Genomic DNA, 20452 nt, shown 5'->3' with positions numbered 1-20452 from the left:
GCCCCCGCACCTGCTCCTGTCTGTCGCCCGCCCGAGGCTGCTCCACCCGACTCCACAGCCCAGGACGCCCGGGAGGAGACAGTAGGGGACCCCCACTTCTGTCCTCCCTGCCCCACCCTTTCTCTGGTCGAGGCGGGGCTTCTGATCCCAGGCCGGCTCCCGGGCTCCAGGCACATCCCAGAAAGGGGAGTTAAGGGCGGCCCTAGGCTGTTGGGGCGGAGCCGGAGGTCTCCAGCCCATTCGGAGAGACCACCCGCCTCAGGGCACAGCTGAGCAGTTGAGCGGAGCCCACCAGGTGAGAAGCCGCCCTGGGGTGGAGACAGGGGTCCTCCTTAACCCTTCAGTCACCTCTTTGGTTCCCCTTTCCCACAGGGCCTGGTATGTGACATCTGACCCATTCCGTCTTAGGTGTCTGTGGCAGGGACCCCTGTCTGTCCCCTAGAGACATGTCAGTCTTCCCAGGAACCTAAAACCTTGGCTTCTAGTTCATTAGAGCATAGAGTTCTAGTCCTGAACCTCCTTCTCCTTGGGTTTCAGGGGTCCAGACAATCCCTTCCTCTACTTTCAAAGACCCGGAGGTCCTGATTCCAATGCTCTCCTCCATAGGGTACAGGAGTCTGAGACTTGGGTCCTTCCTCTATCATGACCCGGGAGTTGAGACCCCAGCCCTCCTTCCCCAGACCCAGAACTCCAGCCCCCCAGCCCTTTTCCCTCAGTCCTGGGGTCCATGTCCCTGCCTTCCTCACTCAGACTCAGGAGTCCAGGCTCCAGCTTCCTCCCACACACCCAGGGGTGCAGGTTCCAGTTCTTCCCTGGACCAGGATATGTAAGGGCTTCTCCCATCCAGAAGCTCTGGCTCAGGGCTTCTGTCCCTAATCTTTCAGGCTCTCTCCTGAGTTTGTCTGAAGGACAGCCTCCTGCAATCCACTTTGACCCTTCCCTCTGGTGGCTCTGCCTTCTCCCCAGTCCAGGACTCCACCCCAGCCTTGGCGATGACCCTGGCAGCCTCCTCTCAACGCTCCCAAATCATCCGTTCCAAGTTCCGCTCTGGTGAGACATTGCATCTCGGTGCATGTGGGGACAGGGTCCAGGGTCCTGGATACCAGTGATGCCAAGGAAGAGTTGTGGTGGGGGAGTGTGCACATGGCTTGCTGAACAGTGGGGTGCCCATGAGTGCATGTTCTGCCAAGGAGCAAGGGCTTAAACTGATCTGTATGCAAAGCAAGGGACCCAAGTGGCACGGGAGGGTGACTGAGGAGACCGTGAGCTTTCAAGTCTGGACGATGTCATTCATCAGTCATGATTCGTTAACATATAAAGAGCTGTGAACATACAGAGAGGAACAGAAATATGCAGTGGGAGACCCCTGCCCCCCAAATGAGGGCCGAGTCCTGAGTGTTGGAATAGCATACCGTGGACGCATGCAAGGGTAAAGTGAGCCACGGGCGAACATCGTGTAAAGGCTACAAAAGCACAGAGTCAGCATGTGGACAAAACTAGAGTTTCAGGAATAGATTTGCAGAGCCCTGGCTGTGGGGAGGTCCAGAGATAGCACAGAAAGTGGGGGCTGCTGGGTGTGGGGCACCCCTTTAATCCCAGCACTTGGGAGGCAAAGGCAGGCAGATCTCTGTGAGTTCAAGGCCAGCCTGATCTACATAGTGAATTCCAGGCCAATTGGAGTTACAGGGAGACTCTGTCTCAAAAAGACAAAGAAGAGAAAAAGAAAGAGAAGAAAAGAAATGTGGCCTTGATGGGCCAGGCTACCAAGATGGTGAATGTGCCTGAGTGGGCACACACTCCTAAAGTGGCAGGTGGAGCCCAGGGTAGGGCTGCCTCCTATTTGCAGGCTGGCTGGCTCACAGCCCCAGAGCAGCTCTGGCCCAAGATGCTTTGCTGGCAGGAGCAGACGGGAGGCCCCAGGAAGGGAAAGGGAGCAGGCTGCCGGCCCACCCGCCTGAAAGGGGTGTATGAAGGGGTTGGGCACACAGGTCCCACCAACAACTGCAGCTCCCACCAACCCTACCCGCCAAGTCCGGACACTCCCTTCCCTGCCTTCCTTGTCTCACTCCCCCCTCCTTCCACAGTCCTGCAGCTTCGGATCCACAGACGGAATCAAGACTCAAGTAAGTGTGGGCTCCTGAAAGGAAGGGATGGTTGTCCAAGTCCCTGAGAACTGTGCTTGTCCCAAGACAGCAAAACCCCAGCCTGTCATTTCCAGAGGTCTCTGAACTTTGGGTCTCCTCCCCACCCATCACAGCTCTGTGTCCTGCTCCTCCTGCCTTCCCACCCCAGATGCCCCAACCTAGATGCTCTTTCCTTAATGGAGTCAGGTCTTCTACACTCACATGTCTGAATGTGGCTTTTTGTTGGGTCCCTCTGTCCTGAAACATGGAGGGCAGGCCTCATTCCCTATTCCAGCAATACCCTAGCCATCTGTGAGCCTAAGCTAACACACCCCTTGCTGACCAAGAACAAGACTCCCCTTCTTTCTTGAAGATATGAAAATCTGGGTCCCTAGGAGGCCAGGTGCCCAGCTGGACAATTTGGGTTATGCCCCTCCCCCTATCCTCTCCTGGCCTTGACAGGCTTGTTGCCTGCTGGCTTCTCAGGGTCCTCCACTATCTCTCCAGCCTGTGATTCAGATCCATGGATCTCAGCTTCAGGGCCAGCCTTGCCCTCCGTCCCTGCCTCTTTCCTCTTCAGTCCTGGCATCTTGCCCCCTAAGCCAGCATATTGTCCTTGGAGGTCCCCCAAAAAGGTGAGTGCTGATGGGAGTAAAGGGGACGTGCCCATGACAGTCTAGTCTTGGTCAGCCTAGCTAGCATCTATGTCTGTTGTTGCCAAGCTGACCCCACACATTGCATGGGGCAGGAAAGCAAAATATCCTCTTTCTCTTTTTTTGGTCTTACTGTGTTTGTTTTGGGATAGGGTCTCCCTGCTGCCCCAGTTGGCCTGTAACTTGCTATGTAGACCAGGCTGGCCTTAAACTTAAAAAGATACACCTGCCTTTGACCCCCAAAATGCTGGGATTAAAAGTGCTCACCACCCTGCCTGAGGCTGGTCTTGAACTTTCCAAGCCTCCAGACCACTGGAGTGACTGCTGGGCCTTACCTGATCTTTCAGGAATCTCCCAAGAGCTCCCAATACTGGAGGGAACCCAAGTCCAGAGGGAACTTGACATACCACCTGTACATGCCCCCAGAGCAGAGACAAGGGCCTAGGGCAGATCCCCAAACAGAGGGTTCAGCCCTGGGTCCCCTGGAGCCACCTTTGTGGGATGGGAAGAACTCACAGCAACATCTTCGGTAGGAACCACATTTCTACTCTCCAGGAACCCAGAAACTCAGGTCCCATCCTCCTGCCTCAAACCTAGAGGCAAGGGAAGGGAGCCTGGCCTGGGGCTGCCTCCTCCCCAGGAGCCCCGCTGTGCATGCTACCAGCCCTCTGCCCTGAGACAACCGAGTTGCATCCTGCCCACACCCACAAACCCAGGCCTAAGTTTGCTCCACCAGAGGCCCAGAATTCCTCATTTTCCTGCATCCTCCAGAGCCCCTGTTTTTAAGGATTTTACGATCTTTCTCTGTCCTAACTTTTGTCACCCTCGCCTAGGATGAAGCCCTCCCCGCCAGGAGTCTCCAGCCCCTCGCCCCCCTCCCACAAGCTGGAACTTCAGACCCTCAAACTAGAAGAGCTGACGGTGAGTTTGGAGTGCAGTGTCCCAGGGCTGAGCCTACAATTCATAACCCCACAGCCTCTAACCCAAGTTAGGTCTGGGTTCCAGTCCCTCATCTCGGTTTCCAAGTACATGTGCCCCAGAGCCCGCTCAGCACCCCTCCCCCGCCCCCCAGGTCTCAGAGCTTCGGCAGCAGCTGCGTCTCCGGGGCCTCCCGGTGTCAGGGACCAAGTCGATGCTCTTGGAGCGCATGCGCGGCGGCGTCCCACCCCGAGAGCGTCAGAAGCCCCGGCGCGAGGACAAAGAAGCTGGTGCTCCCTGGCCGCGGCTCAAGCCCAAGGCCCTGGGAACCGCCCGGAGGCCAGGCGTGGTAAGGGCGGGGCCGTGCACGTTCGGACCAACCAAGAGAAAAGAAGGCGTGATGGTGGGCGGGGCGGGGCCGGTCGCATTAGTAGGGGCGTGGCCAATAACAACCGGGGAAGCCAATAAGAGAATAGGGGCGGGACTTGGCGCTGACTCAGCACATAAAAGTGCTAGTGCCCAAGCGCTACAAAGTGAGTTCGAGTTCGGTTGAAGCGAACTCCTTCCTACAAGTTTTCTTTGACCTCCATACGCACGCCATGTCATGCACATCAAAACGCATACGAAAATAAATAAAAATGTAAAATAAAAAGGGCGAGGCCCAAGAAGGGACTGGATCAAGGTGCTTAGGGAACTTGCCCTCTCCCGGTTCTAGGTGAAGGCAAGTTCGGCGTCTCGCAGGCTGCGCCTTCCCGGAGCTGCGGATCCGCTGGGAACGGCTCCGGCTCCGGCTGTGGATGCGGCTCCGGCTCCGGCTCCGGTTCCGGCTCTGGCTGCAGCTCTAACTCCCGCTCTCATCCCTACCCCTTCTCCAGCGGGCCTCACGCTGGAGGAGGAGCTGCAGGAAGCCATCCGCAGGGCTCAGGTGGCAGAGGATGCATGGTTGGGGGGATGCATGATTGGGGGATGCATGGTTGGGGGCTACGGGCCACAGCGGATCCCTTAGTCACGCCGCGTGTGCTCATCCACAGCTGCTTCCAAACCGGGACATTGATGACATCCTGGAAGACCAGTTGGAGTCTGATGGTAGGAGCCGAACTCCTGCATTTGGGGGAGATGGAGCTGAACTTGGAGACTCCTGGGCCCGAGGGAGGTGTGGGCTGGAATACAGGGTGGTGAGCAAGATCCGACATCCTCAGCTCACCTTCCTTCTGCAGACCCGCTGCCACCCATCCCCCTGGACTTTCCTGGCTCATTCGACGTGCTGTCCCCCTCTCCGGACTCGGAAGGCCTCTCCTCCGTCTTCTCCTCTTCAATGCCATCCTCCACAAGCTCTCCGACCCCCTCTCCGAGGGCCCCGACAGATTCCTTGGACTGGCTGGAGGCCTTGAGCGGGGGTCCACCGCTGGGCTCAGGGCCTCCGGGCCCTAGCATTTTCTCTATGGACTTAACTGACTCCAGCAGTAGCCGGCTCTGGGACCTGCTGCCGGATCCATGGTGATGGACCCTAGGATTCCCCAGGACCTGGGGCAGAGAGGTCCCTGCACCCCGCCGCTGCAACCCTCCCACCACACATTAGCCAAGACGCACCCATCCCCTCCTGACCCAACTGCTGCTGATTTGCCAAGTGCCTACCTGGCCTCCTTGTAACCCCCCTCCCGGGCTGTATGATTGGGAATGGGGATTCATTTGCTGCTGGCCAGTGCAAACAAGCTTGCTGCTTCCTTTGGAGACCTCCAGGTGTGTTTTGCCCCTCCCCCCAGACCCTGAGACGGTTGCCCATCTTTGGGAATAGGGAAAGTTCCAGGTTTTCAGGAGAGAGGAGAGGGGGAAGAGAGGCAGACCTCTGTGCTCCAATTAGAGGTGAAAGGACCAGAAACAACCTCTCTGAGGTGGCTATAAGCGCCCTACTGAAGATGACCTTGGACTTCTGTTCCTCTTGCCTTCACCTTCTGAGTGCTAGAATTACTGGTATGCGCCACTAAGCCCTTTATTTATTCCCTTCTTTTCTTGTTTTTGCTGCTTCTGTCCCCCCTTCTTGTTTTTTTGAGACAGGGTCTTGTGTAGCCCAGGCTGGCCTAGCGTTCCCTATGTAGCTGAGGCTGGCCTTTTGAACTCTTGATTCTCCTGCCTCCACCTCCCAAGTACTGAGATTATACCTAGCTTTCTTGTTTTGTTTTTTGAGATGGAGTCTTGGTATGTAGCACAGGCTGTCCTCAAACTTGTGACAATCTTCCTTCCTCAACCTCCCGGCTGTTGTGGTTTGTTGAGGGAGCACTTTTAGGGGAAACAAGAAGTGGAGGCCGGGGGCAGGATGGCAAAAGGGGAGAGAAGCAAGAAAGTGACCTTGGGAGAGCCCTGGCCTCAGCCTGGTGCTGTGAGAAGCTCTACCAGCTTTATTAAGCTGTGGATCCCCTGCACCTTGAAGCCAGTGAAACCCAGCCTTTGCATCTAATTTTGGGCTTGAATCCATAAAACACAACTATATCAGTTACTTTTACAGGAGAACAATGGGGAAGGACTTATTTTGCTCAGGATTTCAGAAGGTTCAGTCAGTGGTCATGTAGCCCCATGTGCCTGGGTGGAACATCATGGCTGCCCAGCCTGTGGTAGAGATTCTTCACCCCATGATGGACAGGAAGCATTGGGGAGTGGGGGGGGGATGACAGTGAGAGGAGCCAGGATGAGATACCCATAAGGACCCACCCCCAGTGGCCTACTTCATCTAGGTCCCACTTCCCGGTTTCCAGAACCTGTCCAAATAGTGCCACCAGCTGGGGTCTGAGTGTTTGGCACTTGAGCTCCTGGGGACAGTTAATATTCAAATCACAACAATAAGTGTCTATGGTTGACTGGGCTCTGCCGGACAGTTCTTCAGCTCCATAAGATGTTGGTGAGGGTTACAGTCATCCCTGGACCCAGGTGTACAAGGGCACCCCACATGGCACAGTGGAATATGTTGACATAGTTATAGGGACAGAAAGAAGACTAGCCCAGCAGGGTTGCTGGGTGTCTGGATCTCTCTCCTCTATGAGGATCAGCCCTTTTCCTCTCCACATGTTCTTTCTAGTGGGCTATTGGCCTTCTTGTGTGGGAGCTTAGGGCTCCCAAGAATGAATATTCATCCCTGTGTGGTGGGTCACACTTGTAATCACAGCACTCAGGGGTAAGGATGGGCTGAGGCACGAAGATCAGAAGTTCAAGGTCAACCTCAGCTACATAAGGAATTCAAAACCAACCTGGGCTACACAGAGTATTCAAGACTAGCCTGGGCTACATAAGACCCTGTCTCACAAACAAGAAAACAAACACCAAACAGAAAAGAGGGCAGAGGCTAAACAATGTGACCACAAGACATGTGTCTATGTCTTCCAGGCCAGGCCTTAAATTTTGTTCCATTTTCCTTTTCTGTTGAGATCAGATTATTGGAAGAGATGCACATAGTGTTATGGGGGTGGGAGGTGAATACATGGATATCAGGTATATAATCAGTCCCCAGCCTGGACTCTCAGAGTTGAGAAGACCAAGAGCTTAGGTTTCCATTCAGGTGAAGCCTTGAGACTGCAGAATCCCAGGGCAGACACTTTGATGCTTGTGGTACAAGGGATCATAGGACTGTGACTCTCAAAAAGGACAGAAGCCCTGGAGGAGGGTCAGTCACAGAAACATGGCTGAGCCTCCAAGGGTGAGGTGATGGCAGAGAGCTGCCTGAAACATAGCCTCCTGGAAGGGAGAGGAAACTTGTGAAGGCCTGAAGGTGTGGAGGAGGTTGGCCACTCGGGAAGCTCCTGAGATTTGGCACTAGAGCAGAAGGCAGCACATGGTCTGTGGTTGACCTGAGCTAGAGACAGCAGAACCTAGCAAGCTGAAAAGTGGCCAAGGGGGCCCCAGCCCTGGAGGTAGGGGGTGCTTGTTCAGATTTTAGAGACTTTTGTCCTTGCTTTATTTTAATTTGTGTGTATGCACACCTGTGGAGGCCAGAAGAGGACATTGAAGTTAGAGTTACAGGTGGTTGTGAGCTGCCTAGTATGGGTGCTGGGAACTGAACTCAGGTCCTCTGCAAGAGCAACAAACGTTCTTAACCACTGAGCCATCGCTCCAGCCCCTTGTTCTTGCTTGTTGAGACAGGGCCTCATCCTCTTGTCCAGGCTGGCTTGTAGTCACTATGAAGCCCAGGATGGCCTTGAGTTCATGTTGTAGGTGAGCACGATCTTGAACTGATTCTTCTGCCTCTACCTCCTGAGTCCTGGGGTTACAGACATGAGCCACTCTGCCTGGTTTATGCAGGGCTGGGGATGGAACCTAGGGCTTTGAGCATGTTAAACAACCACCCTACCAACTGAGCTACCTCCCCAGGAGACTTTCTCATTTCCATGTCAATCTCCCCATCCCTGACTGCTCAGGCCCCTTCTGCCCCCCTTTTTGTCATCTGCCTCCATTTCCTGGGTAGAGGGTATTGTGGGGCCCTGTGCAGCCTCAAGAGAAGTAGGGGCAGGGGTGGTCAATGAATTCTCTAGAAGATGGAGATTTGGAAGACTAGTGCAGGCTTGGTAGGGTGCCAACTTGAATCCAAACAGGGAAAGATTTGGGGTCCAGCAGTCCTCACTGCTATTAATCCAACCTTACATATACCAGTTCCTCCCCTGGTCTGAGTCCCTAGGGAGTCCCAAGCATGTCCTGACATCCACAGCCACCTGGATCTTCACAGAGGTAGGGTTTCTTATCCCTACCTCTCTCCTCCCTGGATCTTCACAGAGGTAGGGTTTCTTATCCCTACCTCTCTCCTCCCTGGATCTTCACAGAGGTAGGCTTTCTTATCCCTACCTCTCTCCTCCCTCCCTTCCACAAGATCTCACTCTGCAGTCAGGCTGTCAAATTGGCCATTCTCTGGCTTCAGCTTCCAGTGCTCAGATTAAATGCTTGTGTTTCCACACCTAACCCACCTCCTTTTTTATCTTAAGTGTGGTTCTGGTTACACAACTATATAACTACCATAAAATCACAGTGAGTACCAGAGCGGGTCTTTTCTTTTCTTTCTTTTTTTTTTTTTTTTTTTTTTGGCCTTTTTGAGACAGGGTCTCCCTGTAGCCTCAGCTTGCTTGGAACTGGCTATTTAGATCAGGCTGGCCTTGAACTCATGGAGATCCGCCTGTCTCTCCCTCCCAAGTGCTGGGATTAAAGGCATATGTCACCATGCCTGGCTAGAACTGGTCTATCTTAACATAATTTGGAGATTGGATTCACACCCATTACAGTCCATTCATTGATAAGGTATGATTTATTGCTTCCCATATACTCAGTTCATCTATCATCACTGTCAATTTTAATTAATTTTTTTGTGGTATTGGGGATGAAACCCAGGACTTTGCTTTATGCTAGGCAGGGCTCTACCTCTGAGCTTTGCTCCTAGCCCCTCACTGGGGGAGTCTAGGCAGGGGTCTACTCTAAGCCACACCCCAGCCCCTCACTGGAGGATTCTAAGTGCAGACTCTACCACTGAGCCACACCCCAGCCCCTCACTGGCAGCTTTTCTACCTCTGAGAAAATGACTCCATTGTAAGTCAGCAACCCTCTGGAAGGGTTCTCTTATCCACTACACCACCTGTGCCTAGGACCTAAGGCGAATGAGTGGCTCAAACACATCACCTTCAAGAGCATGAAACTGTGGTGGAGAGGCGCACTTTTATTTATTTAGGAATTTTCATTTTTCTTTTTTTTCTTTCTGAGACAAGATCTTATGTAGTCCAGGTTGACGTGGAACTTGACATGTAGTGAAGGATGATCTTGAACCCCTGATCCTCCATTTGTTGAATGCTGAGATTACAGGTATGTGTCACCACACAAGGTTTAAGGTTTTCCTTTTTGATAGGGTCTCACAATGTAGCCCAGGCTTGCCTCCAACTCTTGGACACTCCTGCCTCAGCCTACCCTATGATAGAATGGCAGGAAGGCACCACCACACCCCACTCTATAAGTCAGATCCTCCTGGCTGTGTTGGTAATGGTGGTTCCAAGGTCTTTGTGAGAGGAGTGTTATGGGGTGCACCCACTGTGTAACAGATGATGACACATTCTGAAAGAGCAAGAAGAAGCCCCTAGGGCTCACGGAGCCACTCTGGTCTCCCTGCTCTTGATGATATATACTCCAGGAAGGGAGGGCTGCTAAGGTGGGCTTGTGACGTTGTTACACTTATGTTAAATAGCAACATGGCTTTTTCTCAGATAGCCTGATTAGGACAAAGAAGGAGCCCATGGGAACAGGGTACCAACGACAAGCAAAACAATGGATGAATACAGGTTTCCTTGAGCTTTCAAAAGGGACTCAAGCTAAGGATGAGCCTTCTCTTGCTGCAATGGTTATCAGTACGTTGCTGCCGTTTGGGCATCTTTAGGCAGCTGTGCTTAGAAATGATGGCACCCCAAGAATATAGAGGGAACTGGGGTCACTTATGATGTATCTAAGCTGTTTAGTAAATGAATGTTGGAGCTGGATCACACCTGCTCTGGTGGTGCTCAGCCTGTGAACATGTTCTTTGAACATGTTAGCATTCTCTTGCTTGCATCCCAAGGCATGCTTGTACAAGGCAGAAGGGTCTTGCTGTGAATGCCTTGGGTCCTGCCACAGTGGTCAGGGACAGGCTTGCATTAGTGCTTAAGGAGTGGGGACAGGTCTGCAGGGATTCCCACCCACTCAGGTAGGAAGGCTGCCTCTGGCTTAAAGATTTTGAGGAAGGGAGAGTCCGGGAGGGTGTAGTTGGCCAGGTAGATGGTGTCCCCACCTGTCAAGTAGGCAGCCCAAATCCCGAAAGTCCCTATGGTCATGATGGTGTGGTTGCACTGTGTGAGGAGCGCGAAATCTTTGGCTGGAGAGCCCTCGATACCATTGCCAGCGAAAACCACGTCCCCTCGGGAGATGTTGATGTTCTCTCTGCACCAGGCCATGCCGTTGCTGGTGACCACAAAGACTGGGGACTGGTGGCGAGCCCGGAACCTGTCCAGGGCCTGCTCCAGGTAGCCTCGGTCAGCCACCACACCCTTCCACACCTTGGGCATGACGTGTACATAGTCCCCACGACGCACGTGGACGCCCACAAAGGTGCGGGGCCGGCTCCCATTCACCCGCAGGCCCCGCAAGAAGGCCTGGGCCTCCTCCCGCACGTGGTCGTGTAGGCTGAACTCCTGCAGGATCTCCGGGCGCAGGTGATGGTAGAAGGTCCAGGAGCACGGGTACCCTGTGAGACGCACATACCGTCCTGGGATGTGGTGGTAGCGCTCCTCCATCCAGTCGTTGAGATGGTAGTTCTGCCACGGGATCTGCCTGTCAGTGGAGCTGTGCAGCACCGGGAGACTGATCCTGAAGATCGGCGCCAGCGTACTGTGCATGGACTCAGGGATGAAGGCAGGCCGCCCGTTCATCCTGGCCAGCGCAAACAGTGTGGCGTACTGGCCCATCTGGTTGCCCAGGCGGCCGATGGCGTTGATGGTGAACATGCCCTGCAGCTCCCTGCTCCCTGTCACCTCCGTGGCTGCTGGGGACCCCGGGGGTTTTGGAAGCATCTCCACCTTGGACAGGGGCTGAATATTTACTAGTTTCTGCTGGAGATGGAAAATGGTGGAAGCCATGAAGACGAAGAGAAGGAAGTGGGCAAGGGAGAAGGAGAAAGTCACTGGGGCGCTGGCCATGGTTGCTGGAAGGGAGAGAGCAGGGCGCATTAATGGGGAACACGGCCAGGTGTGGGTGTGCAGGCTGGTATGAGCCTAGGTGAGCTGCTGGCATGTGTACAAATAAACACTTGGTACCCATTTGGTCATATACATGGGGTGTGTCCCTAAGAGTGTGTTTTCATTTTGTTTTGTGGTTTTTGTTGTTTTTGAGACAGGGTCTCCCCTTAGCCCCAGCTGGCCTGGAACTCACTATGTAGACCAGGCTGGCCTTGAACTCACAGATATCCACCTGCCTCTGCCTCCCGAGTGCTGGGATTAAAAGCATGCTCCACCATGCCAGGCTTATTTTGTGTTTGTTTAAGACATGGTCTCACTCTCTATAGCACAGGCTGACCGGGGACAATGTAGCCCCAGGTAATCCCATTTCACCCTAATCTTTCTGCTTCAGTGCTTGAATTACAGGTGTGAGACCCCTCTATGTCCCTTTGGAAGGGAAATTGTGCTTCTAGGGCTCAACTGAGGCAGGATTAAAAAGGGAAATTTTGAGGACAAGGGAAAGGAACCCCTGACCCCAGGATAACTGAAGCTACTCTCCAGCTAAGAAGCATTCTAGCACAATTAGCATTTGCTGTGAAGGCTGCTGACTACATTCCTTTTTTAAAAAATATTTTATTATTTTTATGTGTATGCGTGCATGTAGGTAAGTACACCCGTGTCCTGCAATGCCCGCAGAGGACAGAAGAGGCTGTCGGATCCCCTGGAACTGGAGTTATGGACAGTTGTTAGCTGCTATGTGGGTGCTGGGATTAGAACCTGGGTCTTCTGCAAGAACAGCCAGTGTTCTTAACCGCTTAAAGCTTGAATGTGTATGACCTTGGGTAGGGCCTCATTCTTTTCTCACATCACCTGAGAATGACCCAAACTACCCTCTGTTTTAGCCTAGATGCCTCTTCTTGTCTATACCAGTTAATGTAGAAGTTAGTTCCTGCTGGGCATGTTGATACACGTAGTTCTGTCATTCTAGCCACATGGGAAGCTGAGGCAGGAAGATTGCAAGTTGAAGGCCAGCCTGGGCAACACAGTGAGTCCCTGTGTCAAATTAAGAGTGAAGAACAGTGGCTGGAGAGATGGCTCAGCAGTTGAGAATGATGGCTGCTCTTGCAGAGGACCCAGGTTCAGTTCCCAGCACCCGCTTGGCGGCTAACAGCCATTTATAACTCCGGTTCCACTGTATTTGACCTCCTGGCCTCCATGGGCATTGCACAACATAAATACACTTACATACATACAGGCAAAGCAAAACTCTCATAACAATAAAAGTTTTTTATATTTTATTATTTTTATTTTATGTATATGCATGTACTTATTTTATATGCATGTATGTAAGTGCCCCTGTGTTGTGCAATGCCCTCAGAAGACAAGAGGCCCTGGAACTGGAGTTATGGACAGTTGTTAGCTGCCATGCAGGTGCTTGGATTCAAACCCGGGTCTTCTGCAAGAACAACCAGTGTTCTTAACCACTGAGCCATCTCTCTAGCCCCCATAAAAGGGTTTGGGTTTTTTTTTTTTTTTTTTTTTTTTTTTTTTTTGCGTGTGCTGGGCATGGTGGCACACGCCTTTAATCCCAGCACTTGGGAGGCAGAGGCAGGCAGATCTCTGTGAGTTCGAGGCCAGCCTAGTCTACATAGTAAGTTCCAGGACAGCTGGGGCTACAGGGAGACCCTGTCTCAAAAAGACCAAAAAAGAAAAAAAAGAAAAAAGTGGAAATCGATTGGGTGCCAACCCTGCCATATGCCTTCACATCAGCTTGCAGGAGCAGAGCAGTCATCTGCATAGTGTTCTGGCTAAAGCTTTGTCTGCTTCAGGTGGGGTGAAGCGAACACCTATGCTGTGTTGCCATAGGAAAAGTCCAGGTGGGACCAGCACTAAAGAAGACTCTGAGTGACTGAAAATCTGGAGGTCTCAAGGACTTCCATCTTCCCACACTAGAGCTCCTTGAGGGTCTTGCCACTTCACCATGAAGAACATGTGGTCTGGGACAGAGTACACTCTGCTGGTGGACTCTAAAGAAGGCATTCTGCAGAATGCAGAATGAGGTTAAAGACAAAGATTTCTGTTTGCTTTGGCTCAAGGCCTCCAAATCTGACCTTAGGGCCCAGTGACTGAAGGTTAAAAGGATGTTGGCCTTAAACAGGGTGTAAGTCAAAACCCAGAGGCTGCAGTCTTCAAAGGTGGGACTACAAGTGTGGCCCAGACCTGCTGGCAAAGGACACTGCAAATACTCATGCTTTTGATTTGTAAGTCACTGAAACTGGAAACCTGAGGGTGACCAGAAGAAACTCAGGATTGATGGTGCCCATCTGTAATCTTAGCACTCAGGAGGCGAAGGAAAAAGATTGTTGTGAGTCTGAGGTCAGCCTGGGCTGCAGAGCGAGACTTTAGTTCAAATAAATAAAGGCTGGTGAGGTGGCTTTGTAAGCATGCTCACCTGGGTTTGAATCCCCAATACCCACATGGCAGTACATGCATCTGTAACCCCTGCCCTCAGGGGCAGAGACAGACAGATCCTGGGAGCTTACTGGCCAACCAGTCTAGCCTAATCAGCAAACTCCAAGTTCACTGAGAGACTGTCTCCAAAAACCAAGTGGAGCTGGGGAGATGGCTCAGGGGGTAAAGTGCTTGCTGCACACTCATTAGAACCTGAGTTCAGATCCCCAGCACCCATGTAAAAGCCAGGCATGACGGCACGTGTCTGTAATCTCAGAACTGGGGACTCATAGAAACAGGCAAATCTCAGAGGCTTGCTGACCAGCTTGTATAGCCTAATCAGGGAGCTCTGGGTTCGCTGAGGGATGTGGTCTCAAAAATAAGTTGGGGGTTGGAGAGATGGCTCAGGGGTTAAGAGCACTGACTGCTCTTGCAGAAGACCTGGGTTTGATTTCCAGCACCCACATGGTGGCTAATAACCGTCCATAACTCTAGTTCCAGAGGATCCAACACCCTCTTCTGATCTCCACAGGCATTGCACAACATGGGTGCACTTACACATATTCAGGCAACATATACACATAAAATAAAATAATATTAAAATATTTAAAAAACAAGGTGGGAAGTGATAAAGGAAAGACACTGATGTTGACCTCTGGCTTCCACACACACGTGCACACATGCACACACAGACACAGGCAAAATACAGTGAGGTAGAGAAGTGATTGAGGACGACATCCTGTCATCAAGCTCTGGTGCCTACAGGTGCCTTGCACCAGCAATCACACCTGCACACACCACACAGGACAAACAAATTCAGACCTGTCACCTCAGTGCCTGGGTGTGAATTGAACATATCTAGGGTGAGGGTTGTTTTCAGGTCTTGAAGTAACTAGACCCTTGGTTGCAACAAATCCTCTAGTCCTCTTTGGCTTTATGAAAGGCTAGTGGGTTGTGTCTACCTCTTAGCTCAGCTATACCCATGAGCTTATTTGTTTACTTATTTACTTATTTTTCTTTTTAACAGACTGGGTCTTACTCTATAGCCCAAGTGGGCCTGAAATGCATTATGCTAGCCAGGCTGGCCTCAAACTCATAGCAATCCCCCTGCTTCAGTCTTCCAAGTGCTGGGATTTCAAGTATGAGTCCACACATCTGAGACCCTCCCCACTTTTGTCAGAGCTCTGTCAACCCCATGATGTAGATAAGCCCCTTCCTGGTCACTTCAGAAGGAACCCTGTAGCCCCTCAACTGACAATGCTTTTGCCATAGTAACTAGGAGAAGACATGTCACTCATGCAGTTACATGTACTTGCCTTGGTTGTGAACTTCCCACATCAGATGCTCACGTGTGTGCTCTTGGTGGCTTGTAACAAGCATCATCACCTCTCTGATGTTGAAACAGGGTTTAGCACACACACAATATGCTATAGCTATCTCCTGTGTGGCTCTGAGTAACGAAGTGCTGGTTTCCCATGCTTCATACAGGACATGCTGATAGCCAGGCTCCAAATTTTAGATCCCAGAGCCCAGAAGTGGGAATAACCACAGGAGGCAGACATAGAAGATGAATTGACTCTGCCTGCTACACTTGCACCCAAAGGCTTGGGGCTGCCTTAGGTGGTCTCTGAATTATCAGCCTCTGCTAAGCATGATGGCACAGGCTTGCTATCCCAGATATTCAGAAGGCTGAGGCAGGATGACCAAAAGTTCAAGGCCAGGAACTGAAGAGATGTCTCAGTGGTTAAGAGCAACAACTACCAACTACATGCCCAGGGCTGCCAGTGGAGGGCAAAGTGGGAAACAAGGGACGCCATCCTGCCCTCTCAGGATGTGTGGAGTGAAAAGACCAATAGCTACAGAGTCTGAAAGAGACTGGTCTGGAACAGGCATGGTGGTGCAGACCTGTAATACTAGCATTTGAGAAGCTGAGGCAGGAGGATCACATGAGTTGTACACAAGCCTTGGCCACAGTGTGAGACCCTGGGTCAATAAAATGCTCACAGGCAAGAAAGAGGCTGACCAGAGACAAGGGGACCAGACAGCAAAAGGTAAGTGCCGAGCAGGAGCAGGTCACCACAAGTGCCCACAGCTTGTCTTACCTGCTCTCTCCCACAGGGTCTTTCCTTTCTTTCTTTCTCTCCGCCTCTGCCTCCCGAGTGTTGGGATTAAAGGCGTGCACCACCACACCCAGCTTATTATATATTTTTAAAGTATTTTTTATTATTATGCCCTTGGAGGACAGAAGAGGCTGTTGGATCCCCTGGAACTGGAGTTACGGACAGTTATTACTGCTGTGTGGGTGCTGGGATTCAAACCAAGGTCTTCTGCAAGAACAACCAGTGTTCGTAACCACTGAGCCATCTCTCCAGCCCTTCTTTCCTTCCTTATTTTCTTTCTTTCTTTTCTTTTCTTTCTCTTTCTTCCTTTTCTCCTTCCTTCTTTCCTCTCTCCTCTCCCTCTCGCCCTTCCTTCCTCTCTTTCTTTTCTGGTATTAGAGACAGAACTTAGGGTCTCCAGATTGCTAAGCAAGTGTGAGTCATCCCCAGGTCCTCACTGGAGGATGCTAGGCAGGGGCTCCACCACTGAGCCACACCCCAGCCCCTCACTGAGGGATTCTAGGCATGTACTCAAGTGAGACTGGGTTTCACTAAGCCACCTAGGCTGAACTCACTCTGTAGCCTAGCCTGGTCTTGATTTTTCAATCCTTCTGTCTCAGCCTAAACAGTCTTGGGATGACAGGCCTGCTCAGGTGGCTCATCTTGTTTTGTTTGGTTTTCATTTTGTGGGCACCGATTATATAGGGGAAAAATATTAGAAGAGCCTACTTTACAATCCAGCCTGCCTCTAGGCTTCTGATCTGAGGACTTTGTATTTCCTACCACAAATAGAAAGAAAAGCTTGTTTGGCTTGGGAGAGAAAGGCAGGTACCAACGCCTCTCAGCTGCCTCTTGGTTGGTCCTCACTACTCCGGCATGGAGAAGATGGATGCTGTGGCTGCCTTGTAGCTCCTTCTCACTGACTGCAGAGGCTGCAGAGGGAGAGGAGGCCCACAGCCTGCCATGAGATCTCAGATCTAGCTCTGGGAAGAAGCTGTGGGTTGTGCTAGGGCTGTGCGGCCTTGACCAAGGATCTTGACCTCTACTTCAGCCAACATTTTGTGGGCTGTGAGAGCACAGTGCTGATGGGGAAAACTTAAGAGCTGCTGCTGCTAGCACAAACGCACGCTTATGTTGTCCTAGGGTGGAAATTTCCTGGTGTTATCTTAGGGTGATTCATACCCATTTTTTAAAGCAAAGAAAGCCAAAGCTCACAGTTCCCCTGGATCATAAGCTAAGCAAGGAGCCCAGATGAGCTTGGGAAGGCCGAGGGCTATGGAAGGGCTGGGGGTGGGGGTGTGGGGGGGGAATGTTGTGGTGACAGGAGATGAAGAGCAGCAGCCTGGCGCCAGCCAGAATGGAAATCGGGGCCAGGTTGCTGCTGGCAGTGGGGGAAGCCTAAATTTCCCCCTGGTTCTCAGTGTCAGGAAGTTCATCAGCTATCCCACCTCAGTTTCTACAACTACATCAACACCTCAGGTGGGCCACAGTGTATGCAAAAAAGGCAAGGTCAAGTCTGTCTCTTTATCTAAGTCTTCCCTTGGGAGACTGCAGTGCACCAGAAAAAAGGCTCTGATGTCAAAGGAAGAGCCATCCATCCTCCAGCTCCCTGGGGGCGGAGGGATGAACGTTGCCCCTTCCCTCCCCTCTTTCTTTCCTCTCTTCCTTCCTCCCCTCTCCCTCCCTCCTTCCTTCCTCCTCTCCTTCCCTCCCTCCCTCCCTGCCTCCCTTCCTCTCCATCCTCATCAGGGATTTTCTACATAATCCAGGCACACCGCTAACTAACAGCAATCCTTCTGCCTCAGCCTCCTGAGTCCTGGGATGACATGAACTCCCACGCCTGGCTTTGATCTTTCTATCCTATCCCCTATGGCTCAACCTTCTCCCTGGTCTCAGGCTTGCCCTTCCCATTTAGATCCTCCTTTTCCTAGCTAGCAGCCCGTCCACATCTCATCTCCCCCAGATCTGATCTAGCCTGGGCCCACCCCATCTCTGCCATTCCTGTGGTGCTGCCCTCAGCTGGCACTGGGCCTGCCACTCATTGTGCCCAGGGCAGTTGGCTTAGGATTCTCAGGTAGCTTATGACAGTGTCAGCTACCGTTGAAATCTCCAAGAACAGAGTGGGTGCTGAAATACGTGAGGCAAAGAGGAAAAGGAGGGAAAGCTTCTCCAACTGTAGGCTGGGCGTGAAGGCCGCAGAAATGGAACAGGAAAATCCAGTTCAACTCAGTTTTCGGCTCTCTGTCTACATTTGATTCTCAGGTGGTTCCTGGGGACTGGGGGAGCTGGTGGCCTGGAGGTGGCAGCTGGCAAAGGGGAGATGAATGGGGCTGAGGAGCCCGCCTGCAGGGCAGGATGGTAGACGGAACTCAGTATCAGAGGAACCCAGGGGCTGGGAGAACCAGGGGCAGGGGAACCCGGGAGCTAAGGGAACCCGCTAGGGAGAACCCAGGGACTAGGGCAATAGGGTCAGGGTCCTGCCTGCCAGCAATGGCCTTTCTCCAAGAAAGCCCTGGGGTGGGGTCAGAGACCTCTTGGTTGGCTTTCTAGATTTCTGGACTGAGCCTGCTTCCGGCTCGTTTCAGGGCATTGGAGAGCTATCCCTCACCCGTACTCACCTGTTCTGACTGTGGTAACCCAGGAATAATCTGGGAATCTGTGGCTCCGCAGGCAGGTAGCTCAGTACTCAAGCCCAGTCCTTCATTCAGAACCAAAGAAGCTTCTAGACCGAGCCCTCCTGCAGTCCTGGAGAGAAACCCCGCCCAGGAAGTGCCTGCTAACATCCTAGAACCAGCTTGGCTTCCTGAGGGAGGCTGGTAAAGGTGACTTTCCTCTCAAGAGCCTGTCGGGTTGCCAGATAGGAGGGCAACTTGCAGGGGTTGGCAGAGTCTGCTGGGCCCACTCTCCCCATCCAGTACTGCCCAGTCCTAAGACCATTTATTCTGGCAAGCAGCTACACAGACCTCAGCTACCAACCTTGCTTAATAGTGGACACTTTTGGAGGTTTTGTGTGTATGTCTCTGTGTACAAGTGCATGTGCACATGTGTGCACGTCCACATAGAGGCTAGAAGATCTATCCAATCTGTTAGCAGATGACTTTGAACTTTAAAAATATATATTTTATTTTACTTAAAAATTTCTTTTGGGGGGCGCTATTTTTGAGACAGGGTCTCCCTGTGGCCCCAGCTGGCCTGGAACTCGCTATGTAGTCCAGGGTGGCCTGAAGCTCACAGAGATTCACCTGCCTCTGACTCCTGAGTGCTGGGATTAAAGGCATGTTTTCTTTTATTTTTAATTTTCTTTTTTTTTAATTTTTATTTTTTCTTTTATTTTTCACGGACGTCAAAAGAGAGCATCAGATTCCCTGGAACTAGAATTATGGACAGTTGTTAGCCTCTATGTGGGTGCTGGGAACCGAATCCAGATCCTCTGCAAGAGAAGCCACTGTTCTTAATCACTGAATCATCTTTCCAGCCCCTTTATTTTGGTTTTTGAGACAGGGTCTCCCCATAGCCTCAGCTGGCCTGGATCTCTGTATATAACAGCCCAGGCTGGCCTGGATCTCACAGAAATTTACCTACTTCTGCCTCCCAAGTTCTGTGATTAAAAGTGTCACCGTGCCCAGCAAGATTTCATTTTATTTATGTGCAGGTGTGTATGTCTTTGTGTGGGACACACAAGGAGGCCAGAGCTGTTGGAGCCACCTGAAGCTAGAGTTACAGGCAGTTGTTAGCTGCCTGATGTGGGGGTACATACTCTTAATCGCTAATCTCTCTAGCCCCTGAATATTTTTTTTTAAATCTTTAACTTCCCAGACTGTGATTTTATTTCTAGAAGGTCAATTGCATTTTCTGTAGATGATTTACATTTTCTGTAGGGCACAGGTGAAGGTACACTGGGGCAGTAGAGGAGGAATAGAAAAATTATCGAAAACCTTTAGGTGCCTGGGAAGAGGAAAGGTCCAATGTCAGGGCTTAGGTGCCCTAGAGCCATGTGTGGCGTCAAGACCATAGTTGACCATCAAATGAGGTGGGAAGGCCATTCTTGAGAGTCAGTCCTCCCAAGACTAGAATCTGAAAATGACAGAAACCTCCCCTATTACCACCATAAGTCCAACACAGAGCCAAAGCCACTGCTGTGCACAACCTGAGACCTTGGGGGAGGGGGTTGTAGGGAGCCACTCAAAGAAGGCTGAAATGACTGCCCAACATCGGGAAATCCTCCATCTTCCAATCTGCTCCACCATCAGCCCATCACCAGAGAAATGTGGAACCATGGCTCCCAGTTGGGGGCCACAGCTCCAGGCTCACAGGAGGGGTCATAATTTCTATTATGCTGGTTCCTACTATTTTTCCGTCTCCATCGCTCTGTCCACACAATTGTATTTGTGTTCAAGAATGAGCATTTTGGCTTCTATGCAGCAAATAAAGGCAACCAATACCTGCTGGCTTGAATTCCTCACTAGAGAGACATCAATATTGGAGAAAGCTACTTTTCATTTTTGCTC

General features: G+C 51.7%; 2 protein-coding genes across 7 annotated transcripts; one reads left to right on the top strand and one right to left on the bottom strand.

Annotated features, from left to right (window-relative positions):
- Positions 1 to 208: 208 nt before the first annotated feature.
- Mamstr (MEF2 activating motif and SAP domain containing transcriptional regulator) lies at positions 209 to 5723 on the top strand. Of its 6 annotated transcripts, none has more exons than XM_029569433.1 (10): positions 209 to 295; positions 967 to 1050; positions 2085 to 2123; positions 2610 to 2758; positions 3124 to 3305; positions 3610 to 3697; positions 3849 to 4043; positions 4410 to 4619; positions 4726 to 4780; positions 4912 to 5723. In XM_029569433.1, the coding sequence occupies exons 2-10, from the start codon at positions 993 to 995 to the stop codon at positions 5193 to 5195; spliced, it is 1260 nt and encodes a 419-aa protein (XP_029425293.1). In that variant the 5' UTR covers positions 209 to 295; positions 967 to 992; the 3' UTR covers positions 5196 to 5723. The 6 variants fall into 6 exon arrangements, with proteins under 6 accessions (XP_029425293.1, XP_017656586.1, XP_017656589.2 ...); XM_017801097.2 differs by having other exon boundaries at positions 211 to 295; positions 2631 to 2758; XM_017801100.2 differs by lacking the exon at positions 209 to 295 and having other exon boundaries at positions 924 to 1050.
- A 3829-nt stretch (positions 5724 to 9552) lies between these two features.
- On the bottom strand, positions 9553 to 18684 carry LOC103743625 (galactoside 2-alpha-L-fucosyltransferase 2). The gene is made up of 2 exons (XM_008845000.3): positions 18563 to 18684; positions 9553 to 11381 (listed from the first exon to the last, which is right to left on the bottom strand). Exon 2 carries the CDS (start codon positions 11374 to 11376, stop codon positions 10339 to 10341), a length of 1038 nt encoding a protein of 345 aa, XP_008843222.1. The 5' UTR covers positions 11377 to 11381; positions 18563 to 18684; the 3' UTR covers positions 9553 to 10338.
- Positions 18685 to 20452: the final 1768 nt, after the last annotated feature.

This window comes from Nannospalax galili, unplaced genomic scaffold (assembly GCF_000622305.1).
Source record: "Nannospalax galili isolate Female #2095 unplaced genomic scaffold, S.galili_v1.0 scaffold960, whole genome shotgun sequence".
Classification (NCBI taxonomy): Eukaryota; Metazoa; Chordata; class Mammalia; order Rodentia; family Spalacidae; genus Nannospalax; species Nannospalax galili.
The sequence above is the reverse complement of the archived record's forward strand: the minus strand, read 5'-3'. Positions and strand labels throughout refer to the sequence as shown.

Excerpts from the sequence above, each read along its gene's own strand:
- LOC103743625 (XM_008845000.3), bottom strand. The coding sequence starts at position 11,376 with ATGGCCAGCGCCCCAGTGACTTTCTCCTTCTCCCTTGCCCACTTCCTT.
- Mamstr (XM_029569433.1), top strand. The coding sequence starts at position 993 with ATGACCCTGGCAGCCTCCTCTCAACGCTCCCAAATCATCCGTTCCAAG. Across the intron at positions 2,124-2,609 it reads CAGACGGAATCAAGACTCAA|GGTCCTCCACTATCTCTCCA; the intron begins GTAAGTGTGGGC and ends CTGGCTTCTCAG. Across the intron at positions 4,044-4,409 it reads CCGCCCGGAGGCCAGGCGTG|GTGAAGGCAAGTTCGGCGTC; the intron begins GTAAGGGCGGGG and ends TCCCGGTTCTAG.